We start from the raw sequence: 16,179 nt of genomic DNA on the forward strand, positions 1-16,179 counted from the left end.
CAAACTGAGAATTTACTAAGAAATCACATCAAGTTATTTTTTTAGCGATAGAATATAAGATCAGAAATAATTTAGGAGAAGAATTCAAATTAAATCCCATTTTGGCCAACCAAGTTCCTTTTTTTCTGTTAATAAGTAGACTAAAGTATGCATACTTGGGGGTAAAAAAAAAAAAAAAAAAAAAGCACTTGCAAATGAAAGTAAAGTCTCATCCTCCCCCACTAGTTCCTCAACAAGATTTTCCTGTTTGTCATATGATTTGCTGCATAAGAGGAGGAGGAACTTGGTTTGTATCTTCAGTCGCCTTCACCCTTTCTGACAGTCATCATGAAGGCAACAGTGACCCTCCTGGCTCTCTCTCTCCTTCATGTTTGCTCTTCTGTTCCCATCAGCCACCCCACCAACGGGCTCAGACAATGTCGCGCCTCCACCAACCTCTCCCTCACAGCACTGGAGGTGCTGCCTGGCGGAGGCTGGGACAATCTCAGGAACATGGACATGGGTCGAGTCATGAACCTCAGCTACTTCCAGTGCCAGACCACCGAGGACGGGCTCTACCTCATCCCAGATGAGGTGTTTGTCATCCCGCACAAGGAGACGGGCGTGGAGACAAACTCAGAGATAATCAGCTCCTGGCTGGAGCAGAAAAGCTCCACATCTCACACCATAAACGCAGACGTGTCTTTCCTCTCTGTGCTGAATGGGAAATTCTCAACAGAGAACAAGAGGATGAAAACCCATCAGGTCAAAGACTCTTCAACTACAACCAGAGTCCAAGTAAGTTTGTATTTTCCAGCATTTGGATGAAAAAAACACTTAATAGTTGTGGAAGTAATAATTGATAAGGAGCTAAAATATTTTCCCAAATATTATGTTTTTGTATAAAAAGTACTCTAACATGGATTACATAGATGTGGTTGATAAAACTGATGAGTGCCGTCAAATATTTCATGTATTAAAAGGACTAACTGGCAGTGTGCCAGTGTGAGCCAGACAGCTTTTTGTCATCTGTAGTTCCAGCGACACAGAGCTGTAATCACCTATCTAAGATTTGGGAAGTTCAATTGACTCAATTTTCGAGGGGGTAAGGAGGAAATTCCCCCCATACATATTTTTTAGAGCATTTTGCAACAAAAAATCTAAGATCAGGAGTTATCAAAGTTTTGATGATTGTGTGCATGATGGTGGGCCACACAAGACAAGGGCACACTATGACTTTTTTTTTATGACCAACTAACACTTTAATTAAATTAAACTATCAATAATGATACAGCCTAATTATTTTATCTAATTATCATATTGCACTACCAGAACTAGTAGTTTGGAAAATGAAATTTTGTCAAGTCTATTTCTGATTATGATTACATTTGTGATGATTATTTTGGGCAGCGATGTGGTGATCTTTTGTAGCGTAGCATTTTTTTCCTTTATTTCATTATCAACTTATTAGGAGGACAATTTTGAGCATATTTGAATATGGGAGGAAATGCCACTCCCAATATATATTGTAATTACTGCAAAAATGTTACAGATGTCTCCTTGAAATTCAAATAAAGAAAAGGAAAACAAACTGAATAACCTAAAACAAAATCAAACAAAATGATGATATGTAATCTTTTTCCTCAAAGGTTCGTAACTTCATCTACACCGTTAAGGCTTATCCTGACTTCACCCTGGATACACGCTTTGCTCAACAAGCCAAAGAGATCGCCGATGCGATTGAAAACAACCAGACAAGGAACGCAGACTATCTCTCAGAGAAGATGGTGCTGGACTATGGAACCCATGTTATCACGAGTGTCGATGCCGGGGCTTCTTTGGTACAGGAAGACTACCTCCGCTCTCAGTACGTGTCGGACAGTGTGTCAGACAGTTCAACTGTCAAAGCGCAGGCAGGCTTGAACTTTTTTGACAAACTCAAGTTTGACATCAGCAGTGAAGACACCCATCAGAGCTCGTCACTTAAAACATACCAGTCCAATATTACGTACTCTCTTATCCAAAGCCACGGTGGAGGCATACCTTTCTATCCTGGCATCACTCTGCAGAAGTGGCAGGAAAATATCAGGAACAACCTAGTTGCTATCGATCGGTCAGGATTTCCCCTCCACTTCTTTATAAACACCAACACCTTCCCTGATCTGCCACAGCCTACCATTGGCAAAGTGGCTGAATCAGTGAATAAGGCCATAGAGCGATTCTACAGGGTCAACACACGGCCTGGATGTGTCGACGTCTACTCCAAGAACTTTAACTTCCAAGCCAACATTGATGATTCATCCTGTGAGGGTCCTGCTACAAACCTCAGTTTTGGTGGTGTCTATCAAGCGTGTACTCCTCGCAGCCCAGACGCAGGTCCGCTATGTGACGCCCTGGCCCAGAAAAACCCCGACACAGGCGACTTCTCCTGTCGTTCACCTTACTCTGCCACGTTACTCAGATCAGAATTGAGGCAGCAGGGTTACACTTCCTACGATTGCCATGACCAACGCTATTCGTGTGGGTTTTTGGGCCTATCGCATTGCCATCGTCAAGTATGTCAGGACAACTACCATGTTCGCTCTGCTCGCATCGACACCTACTGGTGCTCTGTAAACGGAGAGGCCCCTGAAAACTCAGGCTATCTGTTTGGAGGCATATACAGCCCCTCTCTCCTGAACCCCCTCACCAACGCCAAAAGCTGCCCCCCAAACTTCATTCCACTCAAGTTTCTCTCAGATGGCCAAATGATCTGTGTCAGCAACGACTATGAACTTGGCACCAGGTTCTCAGTGCCATTCGGAGGTCTCTTCAGTTGTCAGTCAACCAACCCGCTGGCAGCGTCTCAGCGTCGCTGCCTTCCCACGTTCAGCCAGCACCTCGCTACAGTGAGCGACGGCTGTGAAATTCTTTACTGTGTCCACTCAGGACTGTTCACAGGTGGACAGCTGCTTCCGATCCATCTGCCTCCATTCACCAAACCTCCACTTGTCAGCATGCAAGCCACAAACACAGTTATGGTGATGACTGAAGGAGAAAAGAGCTGGGTCAGAGTGGGGCAGACTAAGGCGTGGAAGCTGGCCAAACCAGAGGAAATCAACGACATTGTACGGAAGATTAACCCAAAACTGAGTGAGTTGTCTGGTGGTGAAAAGGCAGGGGTAGCCTTTGGAGTGATAGGTATGATAGTGCTGGTGATCATAGTGGCAGTGCTAGTGAAGAGAAGGAGGAGGCTGTCTGGGTTTCGGACAGCTAGAGGCTATAAGGAAATCCGTGGAGAGGTTGAGCGTGATGAAGGAGAGAGGGAGACACAGCAAGGTGAGGCTTAGAGGTTTGGCAGGCAGAGACCGATGTTAATCTGGTGTGACATTTTTTTGTTTTAAACTTCCTTGTTAATTGTCACTCAGAAATTACTATCATGTATCTTACAAGACTGGAAAATTTTCATGATTGAAGGGCTCCAAGTTTGAATCAGTTGGAAATTGAAGTTATAATTACTGTTTTGAGGTGTCTTTGAAAACAATACACAGCCATAATTAAACAACTGTTATGAACAATAAATGTATAAATGTTAACATTTTTAATAATTCATTTATGGTGGCTTTTTCCTGATAGCATGTGTACTTTAAGGATAAGTAAACTTTGTTTGTTGTACTTTTCAAAATATATTGTCAGATGTAAGGAACATGGCATCCCATAGAAATCTCTTGGAAATCACCAAATTGCACAAAGTAGAGGTTCCTCCCAAAGGCCACAGTGAACCTATGCTGCCCTCATGAGGCCAAGATGCACAATGCCGTGTATATAAACACCATAGCGGAGCATGCATTCTCTGTACGACTTTGTGCCTTGTACCATTCATGAAATATGTTGTTTATGATGTCATTTTACAGATACGTGATTAACATATTTTTTAAAACTTTTATGGGAATTTATTATGTTTTGTACTTTTTCTGCCTGAGTTTTTTTTTTTTTTTTACTAATTTGTTAATTAAACTTTCCTGCAATTCCCTTAACTACTAATTAAAGTGTCATAAAACAGTTAACTGGATTTATGTCTTCATGTTTATATTGTATTAATGGTTCTGTGTTGGTAGCAACTGGCTGGATTCAGGCAACTGCAGTCAATAGTGTCTGCTGGCCAGAAAAGTTCACTTCAAGACTGGTTTAATAATGATCCTAATATGTTTAAAGAAGGTTATTTGTGTTGACTAACGAGTAGATAATGGAACAGTGAATGCAGTTTTAAATGCGTTTTACTGCATTTAAAAAATATAACCTCTGACACAACATATTGATGACTTGTGAAAATTCCTCAACATGTGAAAAACAGCCACTTCCCTTTTTTTCCTCCTAGATTTTGCATTTCTCTTCCCTTTAATAAGAGGAAGTTGGTAAACAATTTGTTTAACCTTTTCTTTAAAAATAGAGTAACTGTGAAACAGTGTTTCTCAACCATGGCAGGGTACCTTTTAACATATATGGACATAAATCACTGTAATTATATATAAAGTAATGGCACAGTGCCAGAAATGTTGTTATTTTAGCTCTGTACATAATTAAAATAGATTTGAAGTGAAACTATTATTGAGTAGGTGCTTAAAATGCAGATTTTTAGCTTATCTATGAATAGTATATAAATTACAAACTTTATATTTGTTGCCCATCCTTTTAAAGAACCAAAGGTATTTGGACATTAGCTGTGCAGCTCTTCCTTGAACAGCTGTTTGTTACTTTATTGTACATTTCATATGCAAATCAGCTGATCAAAGGTCTATATTTAATTCTAAGTGTGCAGTTTTTACTTGGATTCTGTCTGTTGTGAAGCTAAAGAGAGGCAAAGCACCCAGGAAGGCACATAAATGTCACTTGCTTTGGAATTTTCTGCAAAAAAACAAATAAATAAAAAGAAAACCATCCTTGTCCTTTACATAGAATTCAGTCAACAGGCTGTTCTAGGAAACTGGGAAAGTGAGAAACCATCTGTTTATCCACTGATAAAAAAAAGAATACATGTTAAAAGGTGCAAAAAGTACTTTTATATTGTGTTAATTTGTCTGTTTTCTTTTGAAAACCTGAAATGAGGGTATATAAAAATGGTTGTAACTCCTGTACAATTAAAAATATTCTTGAATTAAAAATGAAAGTCAAAGAAAGAGCATACTGATTGTTTTAGCTCATGTCCACTGTAGCAGTGTACAGAACCATCACAAAAAGTGGACAATTATCCAAATACTTTGGGAGCTGACTGTAAAACATGTTCATGCTCTTACCAAAACATCTCCTATTGTAGGTTTTTAAATATAGTCTTTGAACATGATTATATTATAACCTGAAATTATTTTTTTCTGTGATAGAAATGAAATATTAGAATTTAGAGTATTTGGGTAAGTCCTAAAAGATCAAATCACATTTTAGCCAACTGAGCTATTTTTTCTGATTCTAATTAGCATGAAGTATGCATACACTTTTCAAAAAATAAAATAAAATAAAATAAAAGCAGGGAACACTTAATTGACACGGTGTAACACTATGTCTGTCTAACTTCCTTGTAACAACTGGTAGTATGAGGTTGTACCTACAACCCAATCAGGTTGCACAGGTAGTCAAACTCCTCCAGGATGGCACATCTATACATGCCGGAACAAGAGGGTTTGCTGTGTCCTCCAGCACGGCCTCAAGGGCATTTAGGGGATGCCAGGAGATTGGTCATGACACAAGGAGAGATCGACAATGCCATAGAAGAGCACCAACCCAGCAGCAGAACTGGAATCTGCTCCTTTGTACGAGGAGGAAAAGGAGGAGCATTGTCAGAGCTCTACACAATGACCTACAGCAGGCTGCTGGTATGCATGTTTCTGACCAAAGTGTCAGAAACAGACTTCAAGAGGGTGGCACGAAGACCTGACATCCTCTTGTAGGACCTGCGCTCACAGCCCAGCACAGCTCGATTGGCACTTGCGAGAGGACACCAGCACTTGCAGGTCTGCCATTGGCGCCCTGTTCTCTTCAAAGATGAGAACGGGTTCTTGTTCCCCCGACCTAAATCTACTTGAGCACCTATGGGATGTTCTGTATCCCACGCCACCAAGTACCACCACAGACTATCCAGGAGCTCACTTATCCTGGTCTGGGAGGAAATTCCCCAGGACACCATTTGCTGACTCATCAGGAGCATGTCAAGACAATGGGAGTACATACAGGCACGTGGGGGAGATACACAGTACTGAGTCACATTATGAGCTGCCTTGATAAAATTCCCACAGTTTAGATCAGCCGGTGATTTCAACCTTGCACTTTGATTTTCAGTGTGATTTTGAATCCCTTAGTGGGTTGATTTTGGTTTTCATTGACCGTTATGTGTAAATTTTGTTCTTAACAACTTATACAATGAATTTCAGTAAAGATTTTCAACTTGAGAAATTCGTACATTATGATTTAATGAGTGATTTAAGTGATCCCTTAATTTTTTTGTGCAGTGTACTTTGTGGTAAGCGAAAAAGCAGAATTGCAAATCAAGCAAAATCTCATTCTCATCTGCTTATCACGGGGCACTGTCATATGTTAGACCACATAGGAGGAGACAAAACATGGAATAACCCTTATATTTAGTCACCTTCGCCCTTTCTGACACAGTCATCATGAAGGCAACAGTGACCCTCCTGGCTCTCTCTCTCCTTCATGTTTGCTCTTCTGTTCCCATCAGCCACCCCACCAACTGGCTCAGACAATGTCGCGCCTCCACCAACCTCTCCCTCACAGCACTGGAGGTGCTGCCTGGCGGAGGCTGGGACAATCTCAGGAACATGGACATGGGTCGAGTCATGAACCTCAGCTACTTCCAGTGCCAGACCACCGAGGACGGGCTCTACCTCATCCCAGATGAGGTGTTTGTCATCCCGCACAAGGAGACGGGCGTGGAGACAAACTCAGAGATAATCAGCTCCTGGCTGGAGCAGAAAAGCTCCACATCTCACACCATAAACGCAGACGCATCATTTCTCTCAAAGTTGAATGGGAAATTCTCAACAGAGAACAAGAGGATGAAAACCCATCAGGTCAAAGACTCTTCAACTACAACCAGAGTCCAAGTAAGTTTGTATTTTCCATTGTTTATTTTGTCAATTTGTAAAAAGGCACTTTACCATGGATTACTTGCAAATTTGGTTGGTAAAGATGTTTAGTTCCCTCTCAACAAAAATTTAAAAACAATACTTTTTTTTTTGCTTTTTGCTTGCATTTTTCACAGGTATATGTTGAAGATCTAGTATTTTTTTCAAGTACTCAACAGATATTTTTCTCAAATGTTGGTCAGAACATGAGTGAGCACTTCTCCCTTTACAGAAAAGTGTGCCACTCTCTAAATGTGAACATCCCAAGACACAGCTGTGTAGTAATGCTGTTTAATCAGCATCTTTATATGCCATACCAGCTTCATGTGTGATTACTTTGGGAAAGGAGAGATTCTCACTAACACAGATTTCAACAAATTTGTAACCAAAATTTGAGAAATATCTCTTGAGTTCATGAAAAAAGGTTTTAGAACTTTAACTTAAACCTGCAAAGAACTAAAGTAAAAACAAAATTGTTGTATATAAATTATTGTTCAGTGTATTTAATAGTTGCAGTGCCAATTAAACAACGTGTCTGTAAGTATTTTTGCCCATATTTTCTGGCTGGACAGATATTATAAATGTCACCAAAAGGAAAAAGAGATAATAAGCTGGAAAAAATAAAATGATGATATGTAATCTTCTTGCTCAAAGGTTCGTAACTTCATCTACACTGTTAAGGCTTATCCTGACTTCACCCTGGATACACGCTTTGCTCAACAAGCCAAAGAGATCGCCGATGCGATTGAAAACAACCAGACAAGGAACGCAGACTATCTCTCAGAGAAGATGGTGCTGGACTATGGAACCCATGTTATCACGAGTGTCGATGCCGGGGCTTCTTTGGTACAGGAAGACTACCTCCGCTCTCAGTACGTGTCGGACAGTGTGTCAGACAGTTCAACTGTCAAAGCGCAGGCAGGCTTGAACTTTTTTGACAAACTCAAGTTTGACATCAGCAGTGAAGACACCCATCAGAGCTCGTCACTTAAAACATACCAGTCCAATATTACGTACTCTCTTATCCAAAGCCACGGTGGAGGCATACCTTTCTATCCTGGCATCACTCTGCAGAAGTGGCAGGAAAATATCAGGAACAACCTAGTTGCTATCGATCGGTCAGGATTTCCCCTCCACTTCTTTATAAACACCAACACCTTCCCTGATCTGCCACAGCCTACCGTTGGCAAAGTGGCTGAATCAGTGAATAAGGCCATAGAGCGATTCTACAGGGTCAACACACGGCCTGGATGTGTCGACGTCTACTCCAAGAACTTTAACTTCCAAGCCAACATTGATGATTCATCCTGCGAGGGCTCTGCTGCAAACCTCAGTTTTGGTGGTGTCTATCAAGCGTGTACTCCTCTCAGCCCAGACGCAGATCCGCTATGTGATGCCCTGGCCCAGAAAAACCCTGACACAGGCGACTTCTCCTGTCGTTCACCTTACTCTGCCACTTTACTCAGATCAGAAGTGAGGCAGCAGGGTTACACTTCTCAGTTATGCCTTTTTCTTCACATGTGTTTTGATATGAACCTCGTTCGCTCTGCTCGCATCAACACCTACTGGTGCTCTGTAAACGGAGAGGCCCCTGAAAACTCAGGCTTCCTGTTTGGAGGCATATACAGCCCCTCTCTCCTGAACCCCCTCACCAACGCCAGAAGCTGCCCCCCAAACTTCATTCCACTCAAGTTTCTCTCAGATGGCCAAATGATCTGTGTCAGCAACGACTATGAACTTGGCACCAGGTTCTCAGTACCATTCGGAGGTCTCTTCAGTTGTCAGTCAACCAACCCGCTGGCAGCATCTCAGCGTCGCTGCCTTCCCACGTTCAGCCAGCACCTCGCTACAGTGAGCGACGGCTGTGAAATTCTTTACTGTGTCCACTCAGGACTGTTCACAGGTGGACAGCTGCTTCCGATCCATCTGCCTCCATTCACCAAACCTCCACTTGTCAGCATGCAAGCCACAAACACAGTTATGGTGATGACTGAAGGAGAAAAGAGCTGGGTCAGAGTGGGGCAGACTAAGGCGTGGAAGCTGGCCAAACCAGAGGAAATCAATGACATTGTACGGAAGATTAACCTGAATAAATTGTCTGGTGGTGAGTTGTCTGGTGGTGAAAAGGCAGGGGTGGCCTTTGGAGTGATAGGTATGATAGTGCTGGTGATCATAGTGGCAGTGCTAGTGAAGAGAAGGAGGAGGCTGTCTGGGTTTCAGACAGCTCGAGGCTATGAGGAAATCCGTGGAGAGGTTTTGTGTGACGAAGGAGAGAGGGAGAGACAGCAAGGTGAGGCTTAGAGGTTTGTTAGGCAGAGAAGGATGTTAATCTGGTGTGACAAATCTCATATTTTTTAACTCCCTTGTTCACTCTCCGCTCATAAATCATGGCCAGCAATAAATTCAAATTCAAATCCCTATTAGAATCAATATACTGCATCAATTATGTTCTTTTTAAGTGTCTTTGAAAACCAATACACAGCCATAATTAAACAACTGTTATGAACAATAATTTAATCAGTTTAACAGTACATTTATTGGTTTTGACCTACTGACCTGTTTTTGCTATAACATGATGTGTACTTTTAGCTGTTTCTTACTATTTTCATTAAAAATATATACATATCATATCCTGTTATTTTTAAAAACATCAATCTGCCCTTGAAATCATTAGGCCACAGTGAAGGAATACTGCCCTCATGAGGCCAGGATGCATGCCGTGTATATAAACACCATAGCGTGGCATGCATTCTCTGTACGACTTTGTGCCTTGTACCATTCATGAAATATGTTGTTTATGATGTCATTTTGATACGTGATTTTTTTTTTAAGACTTTTATGAGAATTTATTATGTTGTAACTAATTTTCTTGAGTTTTTTTTTTTTTTTTTTTACTAATTTGTTAATTAAACTCCTCTGTATTGCATTTTACCGGTTAAAGTACCTGAAAACAGTTCAGAGGGTCTGTGTCCTCATATTTATGTGGTTTATGTTTGTATGTCTCTGTAAAACTGGAAATGCCCTAAACTCTCTAAAAGTAACTCAGTCATTGGTCATTTACATTATTCAGCCTTGTAACAGGGTTCCTAATGAGTATGCTTCATTTTAAAGTCAAGCAAGCTTAAAAGAATAGTTCAGCCCCAAATTAAGAATATATATTTTTTCCTCTTATCTGTAGTGCTATTTATCAATCCAGATTGTTTTGGTGTAAGATATCGGACATAGAGGTATCTGCCTTTTCTTGAATATAATGGAACTAGATCGCATTCAGCTTGTGTTACTCAAATCGCAAAAGAAATACATTTTAAAAATTCAGCAGCAGGACTCCTTCCAGTAATAATGACCCGGTAGCTCAAGATTATCCATAGACCTTTTGTGAGCAGTTTTATGTAGGAACTATTTCTTCTCTACAAAACTGTACCTGCCACACAGCGCAGATGGAAATGTGCATCTAGTCACAGATGAGAGGCTCATGCTCATGAGATGTAAACATCAGTGGTATCCTTGTCAGCTGTGAGCTGTATCAGTTAGCCTGGTGCTAGATGAGGAGTAGATGAACTCTTCCTTCTGTGCCATCCAGTTCCATAATATTCGAGAGAATGCTGACATCTCTACGGCCAATTTCTCTAACACTCTGCAATCAGACCAAAACAATCTCGACTGATACACAAAACTTCAGGTAAGAAAAAAAGTTTAGTTTTTATTGTAGGTTGAAATTTCCCTTCAACAACTGGACTCATATTTTTTTAGCTGAATCCAAGTCAGAAGTTAAATTTTCACCACGTAATGCTGAGGTTGGTACAAAACGCAAAAGTCACAGTTGAAGTCTGAAGTCTGTAAACGTGGCTCCAAAGCACATACTGGTACCCTAAATTAAGATGTTGAATGAAACCTCTTGCACAGAGCGCAGAGAGGCAATTTTATCCTCCCTAACCTTACTGAGAAAACCACCAACATCCACCCACATCTATAAATAGACAAAGGCAAAGCTGACCTCATGGTGTTGGTAAGGTTATCAGTACACAGACAGGCTGGCTCAGACATTATACACACAAAAACACACACAGTCACTCCAACACACAAGCACATGTACTGCACACTCACATGCACGTACATACATATGCACAGAGCCATTTCCCGTCAAGAGTACTCATACCAACATGCATCTTTTCTCGCGTGACTCTACAAGAATCTCCCTCCCCCACATGTGCACGTGCACACACACATCTGTGAGGGATTCATAGAGCTGGGTCATGAACATGAAAACAAACCCACTCATGCTGAGGAAATTGTTTAAGCCTCGGGGAAGAGAGAGAGAGGAAGAGAGACAGATTCACAGCCCTCAAGCAGGGGAACTCCCTTCTAGGTCTTTTTTATAGGGCGGCGGACGGACAAAAGAGTGCACCCAGCAGGCTTTCATTACAGCCAAAGCTCTGTCAACCGTGATTTCATTCCAGCAAGATCGAGAGTTTAGTCAGTTTGCAGTTTATTTTTTACTGTGAGCTTCACTATCGATGGGCTTAGTTTTTACTAAGGAGGCATTACAAATGTGTTTTTGTTGGCTGGTAAAATTTGGAGAGGAATTTTAGTGGGCAGAGACGCTATAGCTGGACAACTCCTAAAAGAAGACGAGGACTCAATCTGGAGGACGATATATAGAATACAGTCCAAGGTAAATGCATGTCTATGTTGTGGTGTGTCTCTGCTGTGCACGTTTTTAGAGTTGACACAACATCTGCAGCAGGATTACTCCAGTTTAAAAAGCAGAGAGGATTAGGAGCTCATCTGCTTTTACTGCGCACAGACTTAATTCATCTTTGATTATTAGCTAGCTAGCAACGATCACTCTGCAGTCTGCTCACTGGTAATCTGTGAACATGTAACTCTAAGGAAAAATAATGCAGCTGCCCGAAATGAGCATCATATCAGACACTTGTTTCACACTAAAGTGAGTATTTCAGAGTATACTTTCTCACTCTTTGCTTGTTTTTGTATTTAGGTAACCATGCAAGCTGGAGTATACCAACGGCGCCGCATTGTTCTGTTTACATTGGCTTTACTGGTCATGTCTGAGGTCTGCAGGATCCAGGGCTGTCAGACTGGCTCAGGGTCAGAGTGTGAGAAAGCCCCCTTTGTCCCGGGCCACAACCTGGCAGGGGAGGGTTTTGATGTGGTGCGGATGCGTCGAACAGGGGCATATGTCATCAATGTCAAAGCTCATCTGGCTGACAACCACACCTGTACACTCTGTCCAAATCGCTTCCAAGGAGGAGAGGTGAAAACCGTCAAACTTTTCTCCATGGTGTCCTCAATCAGTCTAAATTTCCTTCACCTCATTCCACCCAAACCACAACTTTCTGCTCCTTCTGTCCTGTGTTTTTCCTCTTCTGTACAGTCCAACATTTCCTTTGACTATTTTGTTCCTCCACCTGCTTCCCACTCAACATCCTGCCTTTTCTCTCCTCCTCAGATTCAGAGGCTGCCAGCTGCAGTGCTTGACTGGCGTCCCTTCAGTCGCTGCAGTAAGCAGCTTTCTAGTGCTCTCCACCACTCTGTGGACTCCCTGCTGCGGAGCTCCAACTCCCTGGTCAACAACAACTGGGGCGTGGGCTTGAGTTTAGATAATATTGGCAAGGCCGTGCTGGGAGGAAGCCGCTCAGACTTGGCAAAGTTTGCCCGATCGCAGCACAGTGTGGACAAGGCCACCTTTGCCATCCATGAGATCAGTTGCACCTACTACAGGTAAGGACGAATACAGGTGGTCGAAGTATTGTTTTTTGAGTTATCTGTTAATTGCAGCTTGATGTTATACTACTGGGATTGTTAAATTAATTAGACTGAATGAATCTTTAATAGATCTTTTTTGTCATTATACTCCAGTACAATGACATTTTGTAAAACACATTGTTACATATACTTTAGGCATGATAGAGCATGTGAGGAATTCTGGTTTTCTGACATCTGCATACAACATGTTGAAAAATATGGATATTTTTGGGTATATATTAGTTAGGCTAAAGAAAACCCTATATCCAATATTCATTAAAACAGGGCTTAACTCTAAAGGTGGTTTGACAGATGGAAGTTGCAAAATGAATGTTAGAGTAAAGTGTTGTTCGCATGGAATCAGGGAGACTATACACAGCTATCCAGACAGACAGCATGGCCGTTCAAAATAAAAATATTTACGAAAACTTTTTGCCATCCTCTGCAATGGAAATTACAACCAGATGTTACATAGCTCCCTCACACAATGCGGAAACGGGTAATCTGGACAATTACTGGCTATTACTAGTAAAATTACAAAAAATAATAAACACAAAAGACTTTTGAGATATTTATTCCTTTCTTTGTAAATAGTATGACATCACCATCGCAACATATCACCATGCTTAATTCATTTTAGCATCCTGCCGTTCCCTCAGACTATTTTTTCTGTGCTGTCCAGAAGTTGTTGTCCATCTGCCGGATTCAGATGCTGATACTAGGCTCATAGTTTTGTTTTGTTTAATTTTATTCTGACATCTTCGGCGTTTAAAGAAAGCAAAGCATAAATTGGGCCCATTTTGAAACAGGTTAAAATTTAAAGAGATAATTTAGACAATAGCTTGCAAATATTTCTTAGCTTTAACAAAAAATAGACTTTGAAATAAAGGTCATTCAAGAAAATTGTTTGAAATGAATTTAGGAATAAATGGTACACAGCAGACATTCTTGCTAAGCTACCTCATGGTGAACTCATCTGTTTACTGTTTTTCACATAAAAGTGAAGATTATATTTCTATTGTTATGGGTGAACTCCACATGCCTTTTGTTTTTTCAGCTACAGGCTGGCCGATCATCCACAGCTGAGCACAGAATTCACAAAGCATCTGAAGAGACTCCCACAGAGCTTGAATACGAGCCAGAACCGAGCCCTCTATAGGCGGTTGATAGACACCTATGGAACGCACTACATACACCAGGTCAGGTGGCTGGTGATGCTTTTTTCCTGCCTTTTACACTGCGGCACTTACGCTGCAAAATGTCCTCTTGATGTAGTAGTTTGCAAAAGAAGTTAAGGACGTAGGAATGGACAAGTCTTGTTACTGATGAACTTAAAGGAGGCTTTCATTTCATTATTTGCTCTGTATCCCATAGGTCCAGCTTGGTGGTAAGGTGAGGCGAATCACTGCCTTCAGGACCTGCCTGGCCACACTGAAGGGTTTCTCTGAGTCCGACATCAAAAACTGCCTGAATTTTGAACTCCGAATGGCTCTCGGCTTCCTCCCTGGCAACGCGTCCATCTCCAACAAGTGTGACAACCTCCTGAAGGGAAACATGAGCATGGGCTTCTACCAAGGCTTCATGACGCATAAGATCGAGGTTATCGGTGGGGAGAGGTACTTCCCTGATATCCTCTACCAGCAGGATCCATCTGAGGCATACCAGAGCTGGATGAACAGCCTCCATGACAACCCTGATGTGGTTTCTTACGCCATCTTCCCTTTGCATCACCTGGTGGATGACCCGCAGATCAGTTCTAATCTGAGAAGCACTGTCTCAGAATATATCAAAGATAACCAGCTGCAGGAGGATCGGGCTGGTTTCAAGAACTGCTCCCCCACGCCCAACCTGGACCATAACTGCTGTCCTCTGCGGGCTGGCAGAGGAACTCTCAGACTGGAGATCCACAGGGCTGCAGGTTTGAGAGCGGACACCTTCACAAAAACAGACGCCTATGTGAAGATCTTCTACAACGGCATGTATGAGGAGACCGACACGGTGATGGACGACAATGACCCGGTGTGGAATGTGACTTATGACTTTGGATCAGTGGAACTGGGTCAGGCATTGAGGTTTGAAGTCTGGGATAGAGATGTGCTATACAATGACATAGCAGGTCGATGTGTTGTCTTCCCAGAGCGAGGAACTCACTCTCTGAGCTGTCAGCTGAGAAAAGGAGTTCTCTATTTCACCTACACCATCAAATGTGATGCTCATTTGACAGGTTTCAGGTGTGGACGATACTCCCCCAACGCTGAGTAGACTATCAGAATATAATGTGTTGATGTAGATTTTAGTATTTTCTCTGTGAATAATGTAAAACTTTCAAGTGTCAAATTTTTCAGCAAGGGCTAGTGAACTGTCATTTCCCTATGCAGTTTTAATGAAAAAAATATGTCAACATATTGAATGCCAGACAAAGTTGTACCCCTTTTGTTACATTAGTAGTCAAGTAAGTCATTTTCTATGTAGATGTCTTGTAATATTTCAGTGTCAATAAACCAAAGTCAAAGTGCTTTTACATTAAACATTACGCAAAATAAAGTGATTTTGATTTGGACATTTATTGTCATATGTCACCTTAAGTTGTCTAAAGTCTGACACAATGTTGTATATTGATAATGCACCGACAACCACAAGGGTTACACACACTCAGCATTTCTACACACTTGCTCATTTAAAATGACAAATGTATTTATGTGCCATATACAGTAACAAATGCAGTATACTCCAAGGTATACAATATAGGATGTCAGTTACTGTTCGTGAGCAGGTTCTCCCTTTACTTCACTATGTGTGTTATTTCAGCGCAGTGTCTCTTGGATGCCTGCTGCTTACAGTCAGCTTTGCCTCTGTCTATAGCCAATAAACTCAGTAGGCCAAACAGTGAACACAATAACTGCAGATGACGTAAAACAAGCAATTTGGATGAATTTTGGGCAGCCTATTTCCTGTAACTATTACATCAGATATCAACTTTTTATTTGATTCTGTATTATTTGTTTGTATTTATATCTAACACACAAAATAGGTTTTTATTTTTTCCCTGCCAGATCTATTTGGTTTTCTTCACTTTTCTTTCAATAAATGAAATGCTGAGATATAGGCGTAGTGTATAAATGTTTTAAAAGTTCTCTTATCCCCTTAAAATTACTCAAAAGTACTCACGACTCCCTGTGTAGCGTTGGTGACCCCTAGTGGTTGTCAGGACACCAAGATTCGAAACCAGTGTTCTGGTCTCCTGTACTAAAAGTCATTAACTCTTAAAGGTTCATTTACACATTTATTAATGTAGGATTTTTTTGTAGTTCTTCACATTTTA

The 16,179-nt window shown here is 41.4% G+C and overlaps 3 protein-coding genes across 3 annotated transcripts; all 3 read left to right on the forward strand.

Annotated features, from left to right (window-relative positions):
* The first annotated feature begins 275 nt into the window (after nt 1-275).
* LOC121938457 (macrophage-expressed gene 1 protein-like) lies at nt 276-4,025 on the forward strand. The gene is made up of 2 exons (XM_042481699.2): nt 276-777; nt 1,629-4,025. The coding sequence occupies exons 1-2, from the start codon at nt 328-330 to the stop codon at nt 3,306-3,308; spliced, it is 2,130 nt and encodes a 709-aa protein (XP_042337633.2). The 5' UTR covers nt 276-327; the 3' UTR covers nt 3,309-4,025.
* A 2,593-nt stretch (nt 4,026-6,618) lies between these two features.
* LOC148189750 (macrophage-expressed gene 1 protein-like) lies at nt 6,619-9,555 on the forward strand. The gene is made up of 2 exons (XM_088076648.1): nt 6,619-7,070; nt 7,746-9,555. The coding sequence occupies exons 1-2, from the start codon at nt 6,621-6,623 to the stop codon at nt 9,390-9,392; spliced, it is 2,097 nt and encodes a 698-aa protein (XP_087932774.1). The 5' UTR covers nt 6,619-6,620; the 3' UTR covers nt 9,393-9,555.
* Nucleotides 9,556-11,326: 1,771 nt separating this feature from the next.
* prf1.5 (perforin 1.5) lies at nt 11,327-15,958 on the forward strand. Its single transcript, XM_042488586.2, has 5 exons — nt 11,327-11,763; nt 12,091-12,366; nt 12,562-12,833; nt 13,915-14,056; nt 14,232-15,958. The coding sequence occupies exons 2-5, from the start codon at nt 12,097-12,099 to the stop codon at nt 15,117-15,119; spliced, it is 1,572 nt and encodes a 523-aa protein (XP_042344520.1). The 5' UTR covers nt 11,327-11,763; nt 12,091-12,096; the 3' UTR covers nt 15,120-15,958.
* The last annotated feature ends 221 nt before the right edge of the window (nt 15,959-16,179 follow it).

This window comes from Plectropomus leopardus, chromosome 4, assembly GCF_026936395.1.
Source record: "Plectropomus leopardus strain MGB_pleo_1.0 chromosome 4, ASM2693639v1, whole genome shotgun sequence".
Taxonomy (NCBI): Eukaryota; Metazoa; Chordata; class Actinopteri; order Perciformes; family Serranidae; genus Plectropomus; species Plectropomus leopardus.

What these genes read in the sequence shown, in the direction of transcription:
- LOC121938457 (XM_042481699.2), top strand. Translation starts at nt 328, where the DNA reads ATGAAGGCAACAGTGACCCTCCTGGCTCTCTCTCTCCTTCATGTTTGC. An exon ending in CAACTACAACCAGAGTCCAA is followed by an intron (nt 778 to 1,628) that starts GTAAGTTTGTAT and finishes TTTTCCTCAAAG; the next exon opens with GTTCGTAACTTCATCTACAC.
- LOC148189750 (XM_088076648.1), top strand. Translation starts at nt 6,621, where the DNA reads ATGAAGGCAACAGTGACCCTCCTGGCTCTCTCTCTCCTTCATGTTTGC. An exon ending in CAACTACAACCAGAGTCCAA is followed by an intron (nt 7,071 to 7,745) that starts GTAAGTTTGTAT and finishes TCTTGCTCAAAG; the next exon opens with GTTCGTAACTTCATCTACAC.
- prf1.5 (XM_042488586.2), top strand. Translation starts at nt 12,097, where the DNA reads ATGCAAGCTGGAGTATACCAACGGCGCCGCATTGTTCTGTTTACATTG. An exon ending in ATCGCTTCCAAGGAGGAGAG is followed by an intron (nt 12,367 to 12,561) that starts GTGAAAACCGTC and finishes TCTCCTCCTCAG; the next exon opens with ATTCAGAGGCTGCCAGCTGC. An exon ending in GAACGCACTACATACACCAG is followed by an intron (nt 14,057 to 14,231) that starts GTCAGGTGGCTG and finishes TGTATCCCATAG; the next exon opens with GTCCAGCTTGGTGGTAAGGT.